This window comes from Carettochelys insculpta, chromosome 6 (assembly GCF_033958435.1).
Source record: "Carettochelys insculpta isolate YL-2023 chromosome 6, ASM3395843v1, whole genome shotgun sequence".
Taxonomy (NCBI): domain Eukaryota; kingdom Metazoa; phylum Chordata; order Testudines; family Carettochelyidae; genus Carettochelys; species Carettochelys insculpta.
Genome location: NC_134142.1, coordinates 29,239,869 through 29,261,849, shown reverse-complemented (window position 1 = coordinate 29,261,849; position 21,981 = coordinate 29,239,869). Strand labels below are relative to the sequence as shown.

The 21,981-nt window shown below is 39.7% G+C and overlaps 1 protein-coding gene across 5 annotated transcripts in view; it reads right to left on the bottom strand.

The window, feature by feature from the left end:
* The window catches only part of DICER1 (dicer 1, ribonuclease III), a 93,124-nt gene that overhangs the window by 4,859 nt on the left and 66,284 nt on the right, over positions 1–21,981 (bottom strand). For 3 of the 5 annotated variants that reach the window (XM_074996565.1, XM_074996564.1, XM_074996563.1), the window contains exons 19-29: positions 20,805–21,018; positions 20,240–20,393; positions 16,894–17,076; positions 16,471–16,576; positions 16,185–16,360; positions 15,143–15,926; positions 14,039–14,194; positions 4,202–5,084; positions 1,650–1,918; positions 354–516; positions 173–248 (exon numbers count right to left, since the gene is read on the bottom strand). In XM_074996565.1, coding sequence (XP_074852666.1) covers positions 173–248; positions 354–516; positions 1,650–1,918; positions 4,202–5,084; positions 14,039–14,194; positions 15,143–15,926; positions 16,185–16,360; positions 16,471–16,576; positions 16,894–17,076; positions 20,240–20,393; positions 20,805–21,018 — 3,164 coding nt within the window. Of the gene's footprint in view, positions 1–172; positions 249–353; positions 517–1,649; positions 1,919–4,201; positions 5,085–14,038; positions 14,195–15,142; positions 15,927–16,184; positions 16,361–16,470; positions 16,577–16,893; positions 17,077–20,239; positions 20,394–20,804; positions 21,019–21,981 lie in introns of those variants that run through there. The other 2 variants (XM_074996566.1, XR_012645904.1) reach the window with 2 other exon arrangements.

Sequence of the window (21,981 nt, the reverse complement as noted above, 5' to 3'; positions counted from 1 at the left end):
TTACTTGGAAAATGTCCTTAATCAGTAAGTACAAAAAAACCAAAACAAAAAAAACTTTGTTCATTATAGGACAGATTAAACAATCAATAACCATTAAAAATGCTCAGGAGTATAGAAAGAATGGTTTAAAAAACATCGTATGGCCATGTTTACTAAGCAAATTTACTCTTACCTAAATTTGGCTGTCTCTGGTTCCATCTCCAGCAGCTCCCGCACTGGGGAACGAGGCACATTTGCAGAAAATTTTTCTATATTTCAAAAAAAACAAAAAAAAATAAATTTGATTTTCCCCTCTTACAGTACATGAAAATTAATTACCAAAACCTCCTTCCCCACAACAGCTCTCACATTACCTATTAATGGCCTCATCATAGGATAATACACATGCCAAACCATTTCCAAAGACATTCCACTATCCATATAAATGGCACCAGCTAGTGACTCAAATATATCTCCCATGGCTTTTGGTACTTCAATATCTTCTTCCTTCTCTTCATCCTCTTCAGATCTTCTGAGCTGTTTGAAAGGATAAGAGAGTTGTTACACTGAATTTTATTTATTTATTTAAAGAAAATCTTCAAACATGAAACTCCTAATGCCCTTGTCCTACGTACCTTTCTTGAGCATTTCTATGACACCTTCTTCAAACACGCAAGTGTAAAAAATAAAATAAAGCCACCATATACAGATACCATATATAATTTCTGAATTGCTCTTGTACTAATTCTACAGAATTTCACCATAGGTCTGTTTCTTGTTGGGGAACAGACTGCCCACAAAAGCTTATACTCCAATAAATCCATTAGTCTGTAAGGTGCCACAGGACTTCTCGTTGTTCTTCTCAGATACAGACTAAAACGGCTACCCCTCTGAGACTGGTCTCTGTCAGTTAAGGAAGACTGTATGGCTCAGGGGCTTGATAATAAAAAGGAAAAGTGTCTTTGGCTTTAGGTAACTGGTTTGAATCTGACCCAGATCATCTGAGACAAAAAGCCACTGCCAGAATATATATCACAGAGGTAGTCTATATCTTCGAGAACAAGAAATCCTGTGGCACCTGACAGACTAACATATTTTGGAGCATAAGCTTTCGTGGGCAAAGACCCGCTTCATCAGACTACTAAACAACTATATTCTGGCATCCATCTGAAATGATTTGGCTTTAATCCTTTTCCAGTCAAACAGGTGTCCATGAACATGCAACACACTGTACCTTGTTTTCTTGGCCAGTCCATAGCCTGTGTTTACAAATCTTCAATCAACCTGCTCTTAAAACTGTTCACAAGAAAGATTCTAACATTTTCCTCTAGGGAGACAGGGCCTCTCAGTTTTGAAGACCACCACTGAAGGGTATGGGGAAAACTGTGGTAAAATTATGAAGGTGTGATATCACTGACACTGGATATCACAGACAATCCCAGGGGTTAAAAATGTGGTATCAACCAAAAATTTATTCTGAACACTTCCAGTCAGTACAAAATGCTTAAAGAAAATATGCAGTTATGTTAAATGAACTACTATGTTCCTGGAATCCATGTGCTTCTTTGGCTGCTGTGCATTCAAAACTAATATAAAAATCTATATTGTACTAAGAATTCTGATATACTAAAATCACATACTGAATACAGATACTTTCAAATGCTACTAACCTCAGAATCCATTCCTTGCATTTCATTCTTTTCCATCTGAAACTGTACAAAGTCATCAATAACATGGAACAGCTCGGGAGAGACAGCTTTGAAGTACTTGTGGTAGTCATACTTTACAGCTAATGATGCAAAGATGGTATTATTGACTAGTGCGGATCGTAGGTCAGTTAGAACTCCTGGAGAGTGTTGCCGTGGGTCTTCATAAAGGTGCTTGGTTATGAGGTAGTCCAAAATCGCATCTCCCAGGAATTCCAAGCGCTGGTAACAATCTGAAAGCATTGGAAATAATTTAAAAAAGCAAAAAAGAAAAAAAAAGCACAATACAAGTTTATGTAACTAATACGTTCTTTCCTGTCTTCTCTAGATAGAAAGTTTGGCTTTGCCCACAGAAGTCAATACTTTTTATTAAGTCAATACCACAAGATACCCAATGTTCAAAAGATAAATATCCATATTATGTTTTTACTGGATTTTGTTTACAGTGTTATCTTAAAAGTTTGTTCAGTGTGTTTACATCAATTCCAAAAATTAGAAAATGCTTCACAAATTATATGTAGTAATGAAGCCTCTTCTGAATCAAATACTCACAGAAGGGTGGCAAATATATGGTCTTTTGCTGAAGGCTCAAATGCCTTAAAACTGACTGAAAAAAGCAGCTTAAAGTGATAACTGTGGTCATCTAAACAGAACATGAAAACCAAGCTTCTGAAGTTCCATAAAGAAATTGACACACTATAAAAAAGTGGGGCACTTTTGTAATTAGTGTGTGTCTAAATAGAAAATTATTTTGGACTTTTTTTTGTAGTTTAAATGTTCAATGATGCTTTGCTTGCAGAGGTGCTGCTTCTTATTTTGAATTAGGGAGTTAGGATTTTTGGTTATAATGTATAAATAAAAGCCTGCATAAATCTTGAAAGGCATGAAACATGGATTAAGGAAAGAAAAAAAATCAAAACACAAAGATTTAAAAATGAATGACTAGAATTAAATAATTTTCAGTACCTATCACATGGATCCTGACACATTTTAACTTTTATTTCTAAAGAAACATTTATCACTAGTATTACCAGTTTCACAAAAATATTTTGCCCTGACAATTAAACTAGGTGGCTAGGAATCTAAATTCCTAGATTCCATTCAACCCCCTCCCCCGATGGATTAATTGCTGCCCCACTGACCCAGCCCATAGCAAAGGTAAGCCCTTGATGTTTATGAAAGAACACCTCTTTCCCCAGGTAAAGGCACTTTTAAAATGCTATGCTAATTTTTAATACTTCATACAGTCTTTGTTAGACATCTATTTCAATACGCTTTGTTTTAACTTAGGACCTGAAGGTTTATTGAGAGGAGTTTCTCCTGGAAAATCATCATGCCCATTTTCCCTGATGCTCCATGATGCTTGGTCAAGGCATCAACAGGCTGAAAGTGATCCTTTTTTAAGATCTAGATCCCGTTAGGTACCAACACCCTCAAATCCTCCACAGGAGAGGACACTCAACACATACACCCCACAAAACCGGCCCTAAAGGTGATCCCAAACATTCCAGAACTCCACCACTCCAACAAACAACAAACTAATTCAGATTATGGGTAAAATATTGGCTTCAGTGAAATCCATAAGAGTTTTCCATTTACTTCTGTGGAGACAGGCTATTTAAAAGCCTATGATAAAATCTATGTCATTAGAAAACTTTAGAACAACTGAATATTGAGTTTTAGGATATGCAGTTTCTATTGGGGCATAAAGAATAATAGTTATTCAAACTCAGTTTGCAAACAATGAACTCTTGCTCCTGGAAATAATCTTTTGTTTTTAAAAACAAGCACGCTCAGCAAGCAGAAGCTAAAGAACATACTCTGCATGAATTCATATAGCTGCAGATTTAGGTCTTGATTCAGTAACCTACTTAAACATATGCTGGACATAGACATGTGAGCAGTCAAAGAAGATTATATATGGAGGCTTTTCCAGTTCACAATTTGTGTAATATAAATAATGTAGTTTTACACAAATTGTATTCTGCTATCATATGAACTGTGTAGCTAATAAATGAACTATAGTCTTGTCTTTGTTTAGCAAAATGGTCAAGGTGATGCTTTTTACTCGAAAAAAATTTCTTTGAAAATCATCATGCTAGTTCTAGAGAGGCACTGCAGTTTCTTAGGTTCTTTGCTAAGTTACTCTCCTGACTGGAGGGTTAGTTTTGAACACACACAGCTGAAGAGAGATAGCACAGAGATAAAATATGAAAAGACTGCACAAATTAGAATAAAAACCTGGGTTATGGTGCCCTGTATCACTCACTTGAACTAAGGAATTGTGTGACTTGCTTGTGACCTCCTCCCTCTGTAAATAGCTACAAGGGCACAATACAGTTAAATCACACAACTTAAACAGCTGAAAAAAGGATTCTTGTTATTCATTTTGTACTGAGAGGCAATTATTTTGGCACATAAAAAGATCTGTGAACAAAAACCCTGCACTAGGCATCCTTACTTTATTTAATATTTTATTTATCAGTTTAATACTGAAATGAAGTAAGATAACTTACCAGTAATGGTATTGTAATGGTAGGAGGCATGAGTAAATGCCTGAAGAAGATAAGCCTTATTCTTAAAACTGTAGTTAATTTTCTCCTCAAAATTTTCAAAACCAGAAATCAGGTGATTCAGGGTTTTTTCAGCATCTGGGTGATCAAACATACACCTTGGTGGAATCTTTAAACAGCCATACTCCATTTCTTTACACAGAAAACACTCTGAATTGGCTATAGAGGCAGAAACACAGCTTGGTGAAAGATTTTTCAGTTGACTGTTAAAGTTCTCCCTGCTAGAACGCAAAGTGCCGTTCCACTCAGTTTTTTTCATTACTGGGAGCACCTTCAGCCCTAATGAACACAGGAAAAGCTGAGCAGCTCTTTCACCACAGCTGGTCAGATAGCAGCCCAGCAAGGCTTCCACACAGTCTGCAATGCTTTTGTCAGCAATACACTGCTCAGTATGCAAGTCATACGAAATAGACTGTTTTCCTGTGTCAACGCCACAGTTTTCTTCGGATGGATTCCAGAAACCTACTACAAAGTCATCCTCTTCAACAGCCTTGCTAGGATCCAGATAGCACATAGCATCCCAAGAACTGTAGTCAAAATCATCAAAATCAGAAGAAAACTGAATATTGCCCAGGGATGATTTTTTGGGTGCCTTCCATTCATAGCTAGGATCAGTGGTTGCAAAGGGCGAGAGAGAAATTTTCTTCACAAATGCCCCAGATCCCATTAACATATTATCAATGAATTTGATATGTTCCTGATCATATTCCAAAAAATCATCCTCAGGGTCAGCTTCTTCCTTGGGCAACCTCCACATTAGGTCTTCATCCTCTTCATCGTCATAATCATCATCAAGTTTACCATTAGCCAACAGGCTTTCTTTTGTCTGAAAGAAGAAATAGAATGAGACATGGAGGTGAAGGGGCAGGAGAAGGTATAATCATTTTTTAAAAAGGTTTATAGCTCTGCAAGCACAAGAAATAATGATTTTCGAATTATAATCCCTGTCCGCTAACTTTAAAGCATGATCATTTGTTTTTTGTTAAGGGGCTTCAATTAACTTGTTTAATCAGATGAAAACAGCCATATCAATTAATATTCTCATTCTAAGAATAAAAATTCCCTTGGAGTACAGTGAAATTTCCAAATGAAATTTTCTAAGAACAGTCTTTATTCTTACAACATATATTAAATAGTTTCTTACAATGAGTACATATGCTTCAGAGGAATACAAAATAATTTTTTTTTTTAAACTTGTAACTAGTACAGGGGTGTCCAACACAAGGCCTGCAGGCCAGAATCCAGCCCATAGAGCCTTTTTACCTGGTCTGCACAGTTGACAGTGGCGCCATTTTTAAAAAGCGGCTGTGCAGCCCTGATCAGCATGTGTCTCTTTAAGAAGCCATTTGGGGCTCCCACCTCTTGTGCCTGACTCCTCCTCCAGCTCCTGTAAAGCAGTGGCAAGGGGGTATGCGCACTGTAGCCACAGACAGCTCTTTGAGCAATAAAATACTCTGCGCATGCATCTCCCTCCAAGTGCTGGGCAGAGAAGTGCGTGGCAGAGGTGATGGTGGCAGGAGCAGTAGCTCCATTGAGTCACTGGCATTGGATAATAGTGGCAGGGGGTGGCTGGTTCCGGGGGTGGCAGTGGTGGGGATTTGGTTGAAGTGGAGGGTTGGGGCTGCCTGGCTCTGGAGGAGGGGAGTGGAGGTTGTGGATTTTGCATGTCTGAAAATTATGGGGACTGGGGGTGATTACACTTTTTTTAAAGGAGTATTTTATAAAAGGTTGAGAAACACTGCAGTAGAACTCAGTTTAACTGGTTTGATGGCCAGCAGGAGGGATCCGGCTGTTAAACCAATTAAATTGTGTCCTATTCTTTCAGCACAGCAGGGCTTTGGGAGCTGCCCCTGCCATGATGTCCATGGCGGGGAGTAGGAGAGCTGGGGGGGGAGCCATGCCGCTGTGGTGAAGGGGAAACGGCCTGGTGAAAAAACAGTGGGGGCAGCAGCACGCGGAATGCCTGGGTAAGTTAATCTTGGATTTGGGATGCTGTGGGGAGAGCAGTTTGGGGTCGCGAGGGTGCGGCGGGGGGGTTAAGCCTGGAGGCAGGTGGGGGGAGGTTTAGAGCTGTGAGGGTTTTAAGTCTGGAGGCAGGTGGTGGTGATGGTTTTGGGCTATTTGTGTTCGGCCCCCCAAACATGTAAAAACTGCTGTGCGGGCCCCGATGAAAAAAGGTTGGACACCCTGATCTAGTACATAAGTCTTTTAAAAATAAAGCAAACCCACTTATGCACATCAAAAACAGGAGAGAAAAACCAGGTCAGGCCAAAGAGCTTGCAGGGCCCAGCCAGCAGGCAGTGTGTACCAGTCAATTGCAGTGTGGGGCCCAAGCCAACTACCTTGCTCGAAGGCTAGGTCTGGGAAAGACCCAGTTTTAAAATGGCAACATTAAGGGGACTAAAATTTGCTTCTCCGGCTGCTAAGTAATACTATTATACACAATGAGGAATGGTAATATGAACAGCATTTTCTATTAATTTTAACACAGGATTTTTTTCAAACCTTAGTTGAGATAAATCATATGTATGCTGCCCAATATTAATGCTTTTGGGACATCCACTATCAGCATACATGAAACTAAAGAAAAGGTCCAGTCAAACTATTATAAAAATCTCTTATCCTTGTGCTGCTGTAATCATTTTTCCCTAAGAAGCAAACTGCCATGTATTTCCATGTTGTCAAACAGTTTGTAGTCTACTGGCAAATACGAAAGAAAACAAGTTTAGACAATCAGCATGTAGTGCTTTTATATAGCCAGAAAAGACTTCGGCCACGTTTGGTGTTTATGTGGATGAGGTCGGTCGGTCTCTCTCTCTCTCTCTCACACACACACACACACACACCCCCACACACCCCCACCAATTTTTGATTATGCAATACAAACTGTATTTGAAAAAAGTTAGTCAAAAATTGAGACACTTAAAGCTCTAAAAGAACTTCTGCACACTATTTTGCCAAAAAGATTTTGCCAGTTTGTCATGCATTTTTTTTGTAATATTACAAATATTTCATGAGATCAGGCCCACGAATAGAAAATACCTCAACTAAGACAATGGCTACATCCACACTAGCCAAAAACGTCGAAATGGCCATTTGCATGGCCATTTCGAAGTTTACTAATGAAGCGCTGAAATACATATTCAGCGCCTCACTAGCATGCGGGCAGCCGCGGCACTTTGAAATTGACGCTGCTCGTCCAGATGGGGCTCCTTTTCGAAAGGACCCCGCCTACTTTGAAGTCCCCTTATCTTCAAAGTAGGCGGGGTCCTTTCGAAAAGGAGCCCCATCTGGACGAGCAGCGTCAATTTCAAAGTGCCGCGGCTGCCCGCATGCTAGTGAGGCGCTGAATATGTATTTCAGCACTTCATTAGTAAACTTCGAAATGGCCATGCAAATGGCCATTTCGAAGTTTTTGGCTAGTGTAGACATGGCCACTATATTTATTAAAAACTGCATTTTTAAACAAAATATTAAATGTGCACTTTAAGTGAAACAATACCACTCAAAAAACCAACAAAAAACCCAACCAACCCTCCAAAGGGAATACATTGAGAGACTCAATTTTTTTAAAAGGCATTCAAGTTAATCAAAATCTCCTGGATTACATTTTAGTCTCATTAGAAATGGATATAATTGTGTTACACTGTGGCTTTATTTTGTTTCTAATCTGTGCATTTGTCATTGCAAGGAGGAAAAATTCGTGATACAATTAATGAAAAAGGTACCCAATTTGTACAGATTGGAATAAATCAAACACGCATGTCAAAATATTACCTAACTATGGCTATGTCTACACTACAGCATAAAGTTGAATTTAAGGCAGTTAGCTCAATTTAACAGTGTCACTGTCCTCGCTGCACATGCTATTAGGTCGATTTTAGGGAGCGCTAAGGTCGACATTCTTCTATCAACCACACAAGTCAGGGTAACTCCAAGTTTGAATTTAAAAAAGATTGAAATAATGCTAGTGTGGATACAGCCTCTCTTTAAATCAATTCTATTGGCCTCGAGAGGTGTCCCACATGTATCCTACAATGCCCCACAGTTATCCATTCTGGCTGCTTTCATCTCCACTGCTCTCCGGGTGTGCAGTAAGTAGGTAACAAGAAGCCTGGGTATTTGAATTTATTCTTTCTGACCGGCATGTATAGCACACGTTGGGGCAAACCTCAGGAGCCATCCATCACATCTATAGCTATCTTGCCATCGTGCGTACTCAGGGTTCTTCTGATCTGAGTTCGCATGGGCACAAGATAGCCCCAGCATAGACCCATAACTAGACCCTTGATCTCCTTGCTGTTTGGGAGAGGAGTCGGTGTTTGGCAGAATTTGAGACTGCAAGTGAAATGCAGACATTTATGAAAAGATTTCACGGGGCATGATAGGAAAAGGTTATTCCTGGGATGCTCAGCAACGATGGGTGAATGTGAAGGAGCTCTGGCAGAACTTTCATAAAGTCCGGAAAGCCAACGGGCAATCTGGGTCATCTCGCATGACACGCTGGTATTACAAGCAGCTGGCCGCCATTCATGGGAGGGATCCAACCACAGTCCCCAATCTTAACTGGGACTCTTCAGGTGGCTGTACTGATGAGCCTGGTTGGAGTCGAGAAGAGCTGAGCCAAAGGAAGGAGGATGGCAATAGTCATCAGCAGTGGCCTGATGAAGCTGATCCTGGCAGCACAGAGCTCTTCACCGTTGACCTTGAACAGGTCCCCTCAACATCGACACCTGAACCTCTGGGGACCAGTTTTTCTGGTGAGTACTTCTTTAGAATGCTACAAAAGGGTTGTGGCTGGGTTTGGGTATAGGTTTGCTTATGTGAAGCACATTTTTTTAAACTGCTAAAAGTGGCTGCCAGTCAGGCATGGTGGATCTATGCCCCTCAGAACATCTTGTTAATATTTCTGGGGATGGAGCGCTTATCCTTTTTGGAGATCTCCATGAAGGTCTCAGCCAGGTACTCTTATTTTTCGAGTGAGGTTTTTGTGGAGTCCTGACTTATTATAGCTTCCACAATAGGATATCATACCAGGCAACCAGTAAGATAGAATCCTGACACCACACAGCATTTTGGCAAATTTTCAAGCCTTGTGCTCCCACAGTATAAGCATATTGTCTTTCACACTGTTAGTCTTAGCAGGTCATGTTTCTTTTGACAATTTAAGGCATCACAGGAATTTTGATTAGATATTTTCGCACTGCTCCCTGGAAGTTTACATTTCCCAGGACTTCCCTGCTGCACAATGTGACTGGCAGGCTCTCCTGGCCTTCTCCCCTCCCACCACACTGCAGGCTTGATGAGAAGCTGCTGAGAAAGTTTTTTTTCCCCCATGCTCTGCTCTTCTCAGAGATCTCTCCCCAGTGAGCTCACTGCGCATCTGGTGGAATTGAACCCTGACCCCCGGATGCAGCTGCCGGACTCTGTGGACCCTGCTCCAGGACACCAGCATGTCCAGAGCACGCATTCCCTGCTGTAAATGGCCTTTTCCCTGCACAGGATCAATCAGAAGCCACCGTGAAAGGATGTTTTCCCCCTGCACTCTACATTTCACAGGGATCATCCACAGGCCAGCCCACCACGTGTCCGGTAGAATCAAATCGAACCCTCTCTCCTCCTACCATGCACTTTAGAGCTCACACAGCTTTATTTTCAACTCCTCACCCCACCCTCACCACCCATAGTCCCTTAACCCAATAATATCTTACCATGTCCACAATGAAGTGGTCTGAACAAGTAATAGCTCCTGTTCTGCAGTGACTGACTCATTTTCATCCTTAAGAAGCCAAAACGGCATTGAAAAAAAATAAAGGTGCAGTGATTGTCAAACAGAGACACATTCATTCTATGGGTAAAAGCTTTGTGTCAATTGTATTTAGATTTTTGACCTTCAATGGGGGAATATGAGGTTGCCATGACAAGGAAAAGGAAACAATGCAAACAGGACCTTATACTGCGGCAGCTGGAGAAGGCTGACTGCAGAGCCACTGTTGTTAACCAAAGGCTGACAGAGCAATGGCAGCAGAGCATCCTGCACTCCCACAAAAGCATGTTCCAGTACAGGAAAGAGGACTCCGCAGAGCTCCCAGCAGCTGTCAGAGAGCAAACGGAGATCCTGTATTTTGTACTGGAGCTGCAGTGGGACACCACATGCTGGACTCAGCATGCTGACTCCACTCCCTGCTGCCTGGACTCCTCTCAACATAGCCCAATCCCCACTTTCTGTGGTCCCTAAATGTGGTGGTAGGACACGACAGTCTCCCGCTTCACCCATATGACCTCTCATCGCTGCAAAAGGCTATTCCACCATGCTTGATATCCCTTCTTTTTCCTGCACCTTAACCCATCCACCCCTAAATAAAGATATTCCTTTTTGAAAACCAGTCTTATTTATTGGTTCACATGGGGTGGGGTTCACACATCACTGAGGGGGCAGAGGTGGTATCGTAACAGTTGAATACAGCAGAATCACGTGGCTGTCTCCTCATTCATAAAGCTATTTTTCAAAGCCTCCCTGACTGCCGTTGCCTCTGCATGGGCATTGGTGAATGCGTTGCACGTGGTTGAGCAAAAGCCCTGCTCATGGCATCTGCCTCTGCAACCCAGGCCAGCATGAAATTCTTCCCCCCAGAATATTATGGAGAATACAGCATGCTGCAATCACGGTGGGGACACTGGCTTCAGAAAGGTCCAATGGGTCAAAAGGCACCTGAATCTGGTTTCTAAATGGCCAAAGGCACATTCTACCGCTCTTCTGCACTTGCTCAGTCTGTAGCTGAAATATTCCTGACTGCGGTCCAGGGTGCCAGCGTACAGCTTCATGAGGCAAGGAAACAGAGGATAAGCATGGTCACCCAGTATAGCTATGGGCATTTCCACATTGCCATTCTTGATTTTTCTGGTCAGGGAAGGAAGACCCATCCAAGAGCTTTCTAAAGATGCATGCATCATGCACTTTTCCTGACCATCTCACACTGCTGTAGGCGAAACCACCTTGTGATCCACCGATGCCTGTAACACCATGGAAAAGTACCCCTTGCAGTTTATGTATTCTGAGTCCAGGTGGTCCAGGGCCATGATGGGGATGTGCGTTCCATGTATTGCCCCACTGCAGTTAGGAAATCCCATGGCAGCAAAGCCGTCCAACATGTGCTGGACATTTTCCAGGGTCATGGTCTTCTGCATGAGACGCTGACAGATTGCACTGGCCTACCTGCATCACTGTAGCCCCCACTGTAGATCTGCCTACGCTGAATTGATTTGTCACTGACCAGTAGCTGTTGGGTGCTGCAAACTTCCACAGAGCTATTGACACTTGCTTGTGAACTGTCAAAGCAGGTCTCGCTCTGATATTGCTGTGCTTCAGGGTGGGAATAGCAAATCAAAGTACCATGGAAGTAGCCTTATGCTTGGCCATGCAGAAGAGGTTCTGCACTCACTGCTGGTCATCCCAGGCAATGAAACAATGTAGTCTCAGCAGTGAGTGCTGGTTTCATGCCTCCAGAAATGGCACTCCCCTGTAAGCAATATATCCAAGACAACCAACATTTCTAAATTCCTGGTACCCAATTTTTCAGTTTCATCAACCAATGCATGCCCTTCATCCACATCCATCTTATCAACCACATCCTCCTACTGTCTTTGTCTTAAATACACCAAGACACTCCAGGAAGTGGCCATAACGCACTGATGTACTGGCTAGAAGCAGCTGAGGAGTCATGCTAGTGCTGGGCAGCGGCATTAGTCACGGGCAGGCTTTGGAAAATGTTCAGAAAAAATGGCGAAAAATCAGCCGCCCGTTTGTTTTCCAGGGGTGGGAGGGTGTGCACTTTGCATTCTGGGATGACGACAACATCAGATACCCACAAGCACTTGTGGCACATTTTTCCCATAAGCCACTAGCACAAAATCCAGAATGCAATAGGACAAAAGTCACCATGGGACAGGTACCCAACAAGGCATTGCCTTACCTATATTTGACGGCGTGAGCAATGGAGACACGGTAAGTAGATTTTTTCTGAACATCTGTTGACACTTGACTTCAACTTTATAAAATTTAGCATTAAAAAGTCAACTTCATTAAATGTAACTATTTCATAGTGTAGACATAGCCAAGGATTGCATTGCCTGCCAAAGCCAACTCAAAAAAGCACTTAAGGTCAATGGAGTTGCTTGCATGCTTGATTCTGCACTACTGAAACTGACCACACTTGGTACCTACCAGCCTAAGGACCAACCTACCTTGATTACAGTTTTTCTGATTTATCCACCTTGATAACTATATTTGGACCTCTGTGCTTTATATATTGAGTCTGCTCTGGTAAGGCTACAGATCTAAAGAAGTGGTCTGTTCCACAAAAGCGCATCACCTAATAAATTATTCTCTTGAAGTGCAATATGACTGCTTTTTCATTTTCCCTCTAACTAATTTATTAGCTTCAGACCCTATTCTGACATTTTATTTTTAGAATGCTGTAATAAAGTCTTTTGAGATCAAACTTTAGCACAGTACAGAAGTATAATAATTGGATTTTATTCTTTAATAAAGATTTAGTCACAGTGCTTCTAACAGTCCTCCTGTGTGCCCTCTGGTGGCTCTGCAGTCAGAGAATGGACTTCAAAATTGAACTGAGTCAAAAACCAAACATTCTAGGTACTTACAAATTAAGTATGCCAAATATTATCATTTTTAAAGGAAAAGCACCCGTTCTTACTCTGACTTTTTCAGAGGTCAGAGGGTGAAATATGCAAGTACAGTATTGCAATGCAATTTCAAAAAGAAACTGCAAAGCTTTTAATTGATATTTGCCATACTGATTCTTCTGCGAGTGGGCACCATTTCATGCAAAAGTGAAATCCATCACCCTGACAGTATCATGGCTTAAGATTAGGGACCAAAGATTAGTTTACAGTCAGCTATAACTCTTGTTTTAGGATCAGCAGATGAACTGCACAACATGAGATAGGAATTGCATTGTACGTGAGACACACACAAAACATTCAAAAATAGTCAAGATCTTTTTGTGTTCGCTCTGCACAGGAACTAAATAGATTCTTCAGCCCTTGCCTATTTTTAGTTAAATTTCCAAAAAGAAAAATGGTTCTGTTTGAGACCACGGTAGAAAAGGAATCATCAGTCTTTAATCATTAAAGATAAAATGCCACCTGGTAACAGCTAATTACTATTGAGAAATTTCTCAAACCACTCACCACCTTTACTCAGTCACACAACTAAGAAAATACTGGTTAAATAAAATAGGAGTTATGGCACCTGGTAAAGCAGGACAAAAATTAGATCACAAAACCTATACTGCTGCCTATACTGTCAAAGATAAGCTCATTTTCAAAAAAAAAGGATATTTAGCCATCACCAGTCTTCACTACAGAAAGTGGAGTCAAAAACATCATTTATACATATATTCCATAATTTGCATGAAGGGAGAAACACTTTAGATTACATGAGCTGTCACACATGTATGCTGAAAACAACAAATGGAAGTTCTCTTAAACTCTTATACCACTAAAATATATACTTCATTACTGAAATATGTTCAGTAATTTGTTCCACAAATTTGCCCTTCCTAAGCGCTCCATCATAATCTTTTCCCCACATATTTCATAAATTACAATCATATATTTACAAGAAAATAGGAAATTAAGATGTAGAAAACTGTATTTTGCTGAAGCATGATTTCAAAAAAGCATATTTTCTTGTCCTTCCACCATGTGATATATTAGCAACATAGTAAATCTTAATTTATTTCAATGAGAGCTTACCACGTCATCTTTCTCCCATTTGTCTGTGCTACTCTTGTCTTGGTTTACTATATAACCAGGAGGGAGCCAGTTGACGGGTGGATCAAAAATAGATACCACCATACGACTAGGCAGCCCTTTCTTCTTCCCAAGGCGATACAAGTTACAATTGCTGACCTTTAAGAAAAAAAGTCTTAGAAACTTCAATGAATACACATATACAAAAGTATATGAGAATACAAGTATAATCGATGTTATGTCTAAACAAATTCTTGTCCCTTCAAAATAAATAACATGTTTCTGAAAGTCATGCATCTATTTAAAACAATACATGGGAATATTTTATATACAAATACAGGTTGCACCTCTCGTCTGGCACCCTCGGGACCTGACTGGTGCTGAACCAGAGAATTTGCCAGACCACAGGTAGTCAATATTATCTAGCACATTACCAACACTTCCACTGTTTACTGGGCTCTCAGAAGACATTAAGGGGTAAATTACAGCACAGAACATTGAGATCCAGGACTGGTGGAGGTACACAAACTTTACAAGACCATGGGAAACTTGGGCACACCATGACAAGTGGTCATCCAGCTAACTAAAATCATGCCAGGTTATTGCTGTTGCTGAATGAGAGAATTTCAGATTAGAGATGTTCAACCTGTCTATCTTCCAGTTCTCATGAGGTTATTTTGCGGCATTCCTAATACAATAAGCATGACAGGCCAAATCATGCCTTGAAAACAGAAGTAACTTTTTAACATTTATTATCTATAGTTTCGTGATAAGTTAAGCCTTATTTATAAATAAAATAACTTCCTGAATAATACTAAAAATCTACACATGATGCATCCTATTAAGCAGTAATATTCCTGATCACTACTTTAACAGGATATATCACCAGCCCACTGTTAAAATAAAATGTTGGCATAATTTTTTTTAAACAGTTCTGGGAAGTCTGTCCATATAAGTAGCTTTATGATATAATCCAGATATAGTTTATTTTCATGGTACTGTGAATAAATTAGTCATTTTAGCCTATTCACTGTTCAGCTGTTTGGTTACAATACATTCTTATAGATCTAGGTTTAACAAAATAGTGATAGATTATTAGCTACTCACTTTTTTACTTCTCATATATGACAGGCGTCCCTCATGAGCATCTGGATAAGTGCAAAACAAATATGTAGTGATGGCATGCTTTAAAAATGAATCCCCCAGCATTTCGAGACGCTCTAGGTTGAATCCATCACTAGCATTTGAAAGAGTCAAAGCCTGAAGAATAAGACCAGGGTTTGGGCCAAGAGTTTTTGAGGAATATCCACTGGAGCGGTTCTTTTCAGAATCCATACTGTCTTTTGCAAACTTAACAGCTTCTGAAGTACTGGTGGTCACTGCCATTTTGGGGCTTCCATTTGAGGTAGATTTGTTAACATTTCCATCAAGGTATTTATTACTCAGTAGAGTACATTCATTACTGGGCATGGGCTGGTTCTCACTGTTGTATAAATTCTGAATGGGATATGAGGTAGTTGGCTGCATGGGTATTTCCTGCCCACAGTAATTCAGTTGATTTACTTGGCAAAAGTCTCTGTTAACTAAATCACAATTGCCATTGGCAAGATTTTTATTACAAGAAACACCATTAATTGCTGCAAGTTCTACCGATGCATCAATTTGGAGTTTAATGGGTGACTCATTGAGCAACTTTATATAGTTCACAGACATTTGGTCATGATTTTCTGCAGAGGAGGCTCTAGTAGCACCTAGATGTGCAGCATTTTCAGGGACTACAATTGTGCTGTGCTTACAGTAATTTTCATTCTCTGCTAAAGAAGAGCTAGAAATCGAGATGAAGGATTTGCTGTCAATGGACTTCTTCCATCCAAAGTCCAAGTTAGGATATCTGTAAAACAAATGTTGATTTAGATTAAAAATATCACAAAATGAATGCTTGAAAAAATTCTAAGTTAAAAAGGCTTTTTTTTTTTTAAAAAAAGATCATTGTTGCAGCTAAGTCCATTATTTTCTAGCTACATGCCCCATTGAAAAAAGCACATGAGCCACATAAAACAAATCAGTTTTGCACTACTGAAAATAGTCGCAAATTTTCACATACTTCTTCAAAGATTTGTAATACTTGTATGTGTGGCACAGTAAATACCTGAAGTCTGCAGGAAGCGATTTAACCCCTACACCAGCATCTGTGGCTGTCTGGGCTCTCAGCTCCTCTGCTGTCAACAGGCAGTGCAGACGATAAAGTATGCTGGGGAGACAAACTGCTTTTCTCCACAGTGATGCTGGAATAGGATGTATAGCACAGAGTTCTGGAACCAATATCTTTAGAGAAGAGAGAGAGTTTTACTTTTAAAAAATTATCTCAAAAGCTCTAAAATATGGCTAATGATGCAAGCTAAATTAAACAGTTTAGAATTGAAACAGTTCATTACCTGCTTATTTTGCAGACTTTCCCACTTAGCTTTCCTCTTCTCAGCACTACTTAGGGGAAGAGCTTTTCCCTTCTGATTCAAATGGCGAGGAGTCAAAAGATTAAGTCTAAAAATATATTGAAAAAAATATTTCCTTTAATTAAACCACATTGAACAAAGTTTTCAAACATCATTTCAAACATTTAAAACAGCAACACTTTTTAAAAAGCCTTATTTTTAGAAAGTATTTGTGCCCTCTGAAAATCGGTCCCTTTAAAGATAAACTGACTCCCCAAAAAATGACACCAAAAATTTTCAAAATTGTCTACTTTATTACATAGCTTGCAACAAAACGAAATATGCGATTAAAAATGTTGCAAGCCTGTAAGATGTAAAACCGAAATATGAATTAAACTAGGTTTATAGTATTCAGCATGTCCTCACCTTGAAGATGTGTGGTCCACATCCAGCAGTGGCTGGTTGAGATTGGTCAAGTCAAGATTATACTTTGTTTTATAATATTCAGCAAAAGTTTCATATTCAGGGGAAGGAAATTTACTGAGTGGAGTAAGATCAGTGTATACATCAGCAACATAGAATCGATGAGGCTGATCAAAATTTCGATACCTAATCAAAAAGAGATAAGCACTGAAAAACATTCTTTGAACAAACTTTCTACCTAAGGCTCTGATTCTACACTGGAGACCAGATACTAAGTTGTTAAATAGCTCAAGTAATTCTTTGTGCAGAAACTCAGATTTGCCAAATCAAAGATTATGATGAGGAGTGTAGTATAGGAACTTATATTCATTACAACAGAAAACAAATCATGTACCATATACAATTATTGTACAAATAACTGAAGAAATGGGAAAAAAATTGAATAAATGGGAACCCAAAACACCTAATATAATAAAAGTCTGTATCAGTTTTGAAAGGCTAATAAATAGTGCAATATACACTTTAGACTGTCTGAGTACTTATTTTACAAATAACTATATCTCTATTAACCACTATAGAAATTTAGTCGCAACTGGTCAGTTTCCCAGATTCCACAAGCAGTGGGGAGACAGTAACCAGGCTGGCTCCCAGCTCCCTCCACTTGCACAGAGAAGAAAATGACCAGGGAAGCAGCCTTGTTCAGTTTCCTGGCTCCAGCCAGTAGAGGGGAGCCAGGAAACTGCTCCTGAGTTTCCCAGCTCTGCAAATGGCGAGTGGGAAACCACTCCTGTCAGGGATGGCAGCCTGATTCGTGGCCACTGCCCTGACAGGAAAAGTCAGGCTGCTGCCCTGAGAGGAGCAGTTTTCCCACTATCATCAGGGATGGCAGCCTGATTTGTGGCTGCCACCCCAGACAGGAGCAGGAAACCACTCCCGTCAGGGGCAGCAGATGTGTTAATCCAAGACCTATCTTGAGGGTTTACTGTATTCAAGATGTGAGCATACTATTGGTTTATAAAGAGGCAATTAGATATTTTCAATCTTATCTATCCTTTCCTTAATGTTTCTCAACTTTTTTTTTTGATTGCCACTACACAATGAGGGGCTGTTTTTAGTCAACTATCCACAATGACTCCAAGATCTCTTTCTTGGGTAGTAAAAGCTAACTTAGCCCTCATCATTTTATATGTATAGTTGAGAATATGTTTTCCAGTTTGCATTAATCAACAGTGAATTTCATTTGCCATTTTGCTGCCCAGTTATCCAGTTTGAGATATGTTTTTATAGCTCTTTGCAATCTGCCTAGGACTTAACTATCCTCAGTAATTTTATAATCACATGCAAATTTTGCTACCTTACTCTCTACCCCTTTTCCCAGATCATTTATGAATATGTTCAAAAGGAGTAGTCCACGAACAGATCCATGGGGGCACCATTATTAACCTCTCTCTATTCTCAAAGTTGACAATTTATTCCTATGCTTTGTTTCCTATATTTTAAACAGTTACAAACCACGAGAGGACCTTCTTTCTCATCCTATTACCACTTACTTTGCTAAGAGCCTTTGGTGAAGAACCTTGTCAAAGGTTTTCTGAAAAATCTAAATACTGTATTATCCTCCTTATCCACATGCCTGTTGATCCCCTCAAACAATTCTAGTAGATTGGTGAGGCATGATTTCTCCTCACAAAACCATGTGGGCTCCCTCCAACAAATTCATCTAAGTGCTTGACAGTTCTGTTCTTTAATATAGTTTCAAGCAGTTTGTCCAGTACTGAAGTTAGGATTACCAGCCTGTAAATCCTGGGATCACCTCTGGAGCCATGCTTCAATCATTTGCGATAGAAGCTAATTTAAATGATAGATTACAGGCTATAGCTAGCAGTTCCTTCAGAACTTGGGTGAATACCATCTGGCTCTGATCAGCTATTACTGTTCTATGGCCTCCCTTCTTACAAGAGTACAAAAAGTTTCAAATATCCATTTTCTAGCACTGGAATACTCACTAAATTTAATCCTGCCCTTTAAAATTAGTTTAAATGTGATGTTCACACATCATTTTGCAGATATTGGGATAACCAACAAGATATATTCTTAACTATAGGATTTGCGTATACTTTTTTTGGCTGTTTGGGTCTTAGCTTCTAATGTCTGTTATGTTAAATTCCTATCTAAATATTTTCATATCTGACTAGGCTTCAACAAACAAAAGTAAACATTTCTAATAATGCATTTAATCTTTTCAATCTCATTTCAAAGTGACAACCAAGGTTGTTATTTTCCAGAACAATCTGATTATTGCGCACCCTCCATCCCCGCCCTCCAAATTTTGGAAAAGTCTGTGCTTAAGTTCAAATTTCCTGAAGTCTGTTGTTTACCCTGCCAGTCCTTGCATATTTATTATGGCTATTGCTATGATTCTGGACATTGCACAAACACATAGTTAAGGGGCAATCCCTGCCCCCAAAGAGCTTGCAGTCAAACACCTAGGGCAATAAGAAAGGTAACTGATAGAAGTGTTTACATAGACTGAATACATGTAATATTTGGAGATTTTTAAGGCACTCTCTCTTTTAAGATTCAAACAAGAAAATATTCATTGTCCACCCCACCCTGCCTGCTCATTATTAGTTGGAAATAATTCTCATTAGATACAACTCAAATCTTCCATTCCTACCTCCTAAGACTTCCATTGTTACTACCACCAAGGCAGTTCCACTGGTGATAGCAACAGTGAGGATGCTAGTGAAGATCATCCACTGTGTTTTAATCACAATGGGGCAGACACTTAGCTGGGCTCAAATGTCATAGTTTCACTGAAGTCAATGCAATTATGATATTTATGCCAATTTACGACTTGTCCCTATGTCTGAGCCATGCTCAGATGACACACTAGTTAAAACACTGGTGGCCACCAGCAGTTTGTGTCCGCTATCACTCACATGATTGCTGTGGGTAATGGAGCTGTGCCGAAAAGGTCATTCTTCACTGTCTATAGGACAGCTCTGGCAAGACATCATTAGCAAGGAAACATAACTAGAGAGACTGCTACCAATCTTCTGAAGCTAAAATAGTTCCAGTTAAACTAGCTGCTGGCAAAGTCACAGCTTCTGGCAGTGTGGTGACTTGCACTTCTCTTTACAGGGATGTAATACATCTTCTAGTGACAATATATCAAAATCCCAGTATTATATTTCTATATAAATCATTTCACAAACTTATCAAAATGATTTAATAATGTCACCTGGTTTGTTGTGTATGCTAAATATAGGTTATGTAATTTATCCGACAAATGCTTTTACAGGTACCTTTTCTACACATGGAATGTCCCAGATAATACAATCTTTACCTTGGAATGATAACTGCATCCTGGTAATCTTCCAATTTGAAAATAAATGGAGTTTCTTTTGTGTACTGTGTACTGGGAATGCCTGTACGTGCTTCAGATTTTTCAATATCTTCCATAAACTTAAAGTCAATATCCAAAGTGCTGGAGTCATCAACTGAAAAAGAGGACAGAGTTCATTTATTTTACTGGGATTCTTAAAGTGAAAGCTGTACTATTTTAACTTGCAAAAAATCTTACTGATTTGGGCAGAATATTTCCTGTCAATACAGCCAAGTGCCTTCACTATTCCTATGAAATCTTGCACTTACAACAGCACACACAGATTTTGTTTTTTAAATCCTTTCTGGTTCACCAGAAAATGTACTATTGTGAGATGTTTTGTACGAATTTCAAGCACACAACTAAAAATAGGTCAGGAAAGGTTTAAAAAAACCAAACCTGCAAATATATTTCTGTGATTATGTTAATTGAGATGTAAAATATAACCGTGAAAGTTGACAAAATAATCAAGTAATTAGTCATTGTTATAAATTGAAGTGAATATTTAAAGAAATTCAGTCCTTACCAACATTAAGAGGTAGAACACAATAGGCTGAATCGGCTTCTGTAGGTCTGAACTCTAGTGCAGGTTTCTCTAGCCGAAGAATATGTGAGAAAATGTACTGGTGAAGTCTTGTAATCAGCTCAAGCATTTGTAAAGACAACATAAAACCAGACTTCTTTAGCTCAATAGATATGGTAACCTCTCCAGAACGCGTGTACACAGGAAAGTGAGGAATCTTAGCAGTAAAGAGAAACCAAAAGATGACAAAAAATTAGTTACTCAAAAGATGTTTTAGAAAATACATACATACATACCACTTCCAAAAGAGGACTGTTCCTATAGAACAGCTATTAATGTTTAACCAGGATTTAGATACTAATACACATTAATTTACAGATAAATGCAAATGGAAGCCATCATTTTGATAGCCAGTTTCATTGTTCAGAAAAGTTTAAATTCCCTTACAAAGAAAACGACCCTTTTCTAGAGAGCAGGTGCGACCTGATCAATGTTCCCTTTTAAAACTCTGGCTTCTCTCGAGTTTCTTAATTCCCCTATATTTCCTTATCAATAAGAATGCCACTGCTATCCTCATGCTTCACAGAGGATTCCATTCTGTCCTGTGAAGAGAAGCTAGGGGAGGGATATTTTCTTCTGGATTTGAACCATAACTATTTTTTTCAAGTTTCATCAAAATCTGAATCAGAAACAACACAATTATCCCTTTCCTTGTGCTACTGTGAACTTGAATGAAAGATTTTACTTCCATTTCTCAACATTTATTACAATTAACAATAATGAGATGCAGACCTTTGGGAGTGAGGGAACCAATGACTGTGGCCCAGAGAATGACAGGAATGCTAGGTGGCACTGTAGCAAAGGAGCAGCATGGCTCTAAAAAGTGCCCTGAACTGTGATACCAAAGTCCTGCTGCTATAGAGGTAGTGAAGGAGACGCTGAGTGCTGGTGATACTGCTTAGTGCATGGCCACAATGGGTGTTGTATGAACAAACCCTCTGAGGAACTAACAGAAGATGATTTGTTCTAAGCACAATACAAGCACAGATCTCCCCTCTCAATGCATGGCTTGGGAAAAGCAGAGAGATGCATTTCCTCAGCTTGTGCTAAGCCTTATATTCCATTTTTTCAGCTCACATGAGGCTAGTTAGAAATGGCCTGTCTTAGAAGAAGCATTTAG